Raw genomic sequence first — 1164 nt, 5'->3', positions numbered from 1 at the left:
GTACAAGTTCAATCTTCGTGGACTTCAGCACTTCAGTTTGATGACAGATCACCATCCATTGGTTCCTATTTTGAACCATTATTCTCTGGATGCTATTGAAAATCCTCGCCTCCAGTGCATGAAGGATAAAATCGCACCCTATATATTTACTGCATTGTGGCGTGCAGGTAAGGAGTAGTGCATTCCTGATGCTCTCTCCCGGTCACCTGTGAGTCACCCAATGGTGGAAGATGGTATCTTCAATACTGAGATGGACACTTCTGTCAAGATTGCGGCTTTGCATGCTGTCAAGTCTGTTCAAGCATCAGACGCTATAGACGAGCAAGAGGATCTCTTCATGGAAGATTTGCGTATGGCTGCATCTAAGGATGCTTCATATGAAGAACTGCTTCATCATGTAAAGTCAGGGTTCCCCAATGACCGCTACAACCTGCCAAGTACCCTGCGTCCGTACTGGAAAATTCGCAATGAGTTGTACAACGATGGTGACTTGGTGCTGTATGGACCTAGAGTGGTTGTCCCTGCTTCTTTACACCGTAGCATCCTGGCTCGCCTGCATGATAGCCACTCTGGTGTGGAAGCTACAAAGCGTCGTGCACAGCAGACAGTCTTTTGGCCAGGCATTAATGCAGACATAAGGAATATCGTTCGGTCCTGTGAGCCATGCCAGTGCCTACAGCCTAGCCAGCAATAGGAACCGCTGCTGTTAGAAGAGAAACCCACAAGACCATTTATGTCTGTGTCAGCTGACTTTTTCAGTGTTGCTGGGAAACACTTTTTGGTGTATGTTGACAGACTTTCTGGATGGCCAGTTGTCATCCCGTGTGGAAGTAATGTAACAAGTGCTTCATCGATTAGATTCTTTCGGTTCATGTTCCATGATCTTGGTGTCCCCGTTCGCCTGCGCACCGACGGTGGACCCCAGTTCTCCAGCCGAGAATTTGCTACATTTCTTTAGCGATGGGGAGTGGTCATGTCATGTCAAGTCCCCATTATCCACAGTCCAATGGGCATGCAGAGGCTGCTGTGAAAAAAGTCAAGTATCTGATCTTGAAGACAGCACCAAACGGGAATATTGACTGTGAGGAGTTCGACAGAGGGAAATCTCGTGATTATCACATCAGGCTTCCAAGTGGCCGTATACTGTGGCGCAATCGACGCTTC

General features: G+C 47.7%; 1 protein-coding gene across 1 annotated transcript; it reads left to right on the top strand.

Annotated features, from left to right (window-relative positions):
* The first annotated feature begins 220 nt into the window (after positions 1-220).
* On the top strand, positions 221-958 carry LOC119578483 (uncharacterized protein K02A2.6-like). The gene is made up of 2 exons (XM_037926062.1): positions 221-656; positions 747-958. The coding sequence occupies exons 1-2, from the start codon at positions 221-223 to the stop codon at positions 956-958; spliced, it is 648 nt and encodes a 215-aa protein (XP_037781990.1).
* The last annotated feature ends 206 nt before the right edge of the window (positions 959-1164 follow it).

The sequence above is a fragment of the Penaeus monodon genome, chromosome 2, assembly GCF_015228065.2.
Source record: "Penaeus monodon isolate SGIC_2016 chromosome 2, NSTDA_Pmon_1, whole genome shotgun sequence".
Lineage (NCBI taxonomy): Eukaryota > Metazoa > Arthropoda > Malacostraca > Decapoda > Penaeidae > Penaeus > Penaeus monodon.
The sequence above is the reverse complement of the archived record's forward strand: the minus strand, read 5'-3'. Positions and strand labels throughout refer to the sequence as shown.

Coding starts and splice junctions, on each gene's coding strand:
- LOC119578483 (XM_037926062.1), top strand. CDS start 221: ATGGTGGAAGATGGTATCTTCAATACTGAGATGGACACTTCTGTCAAG. Junction 657..746: donor AAGGAATATCGTTCGGTCCT/GTGAGCCATGCC, acceptor TGTCTGTGTCAG/CTGACTTTTTCAGTGTTGCT.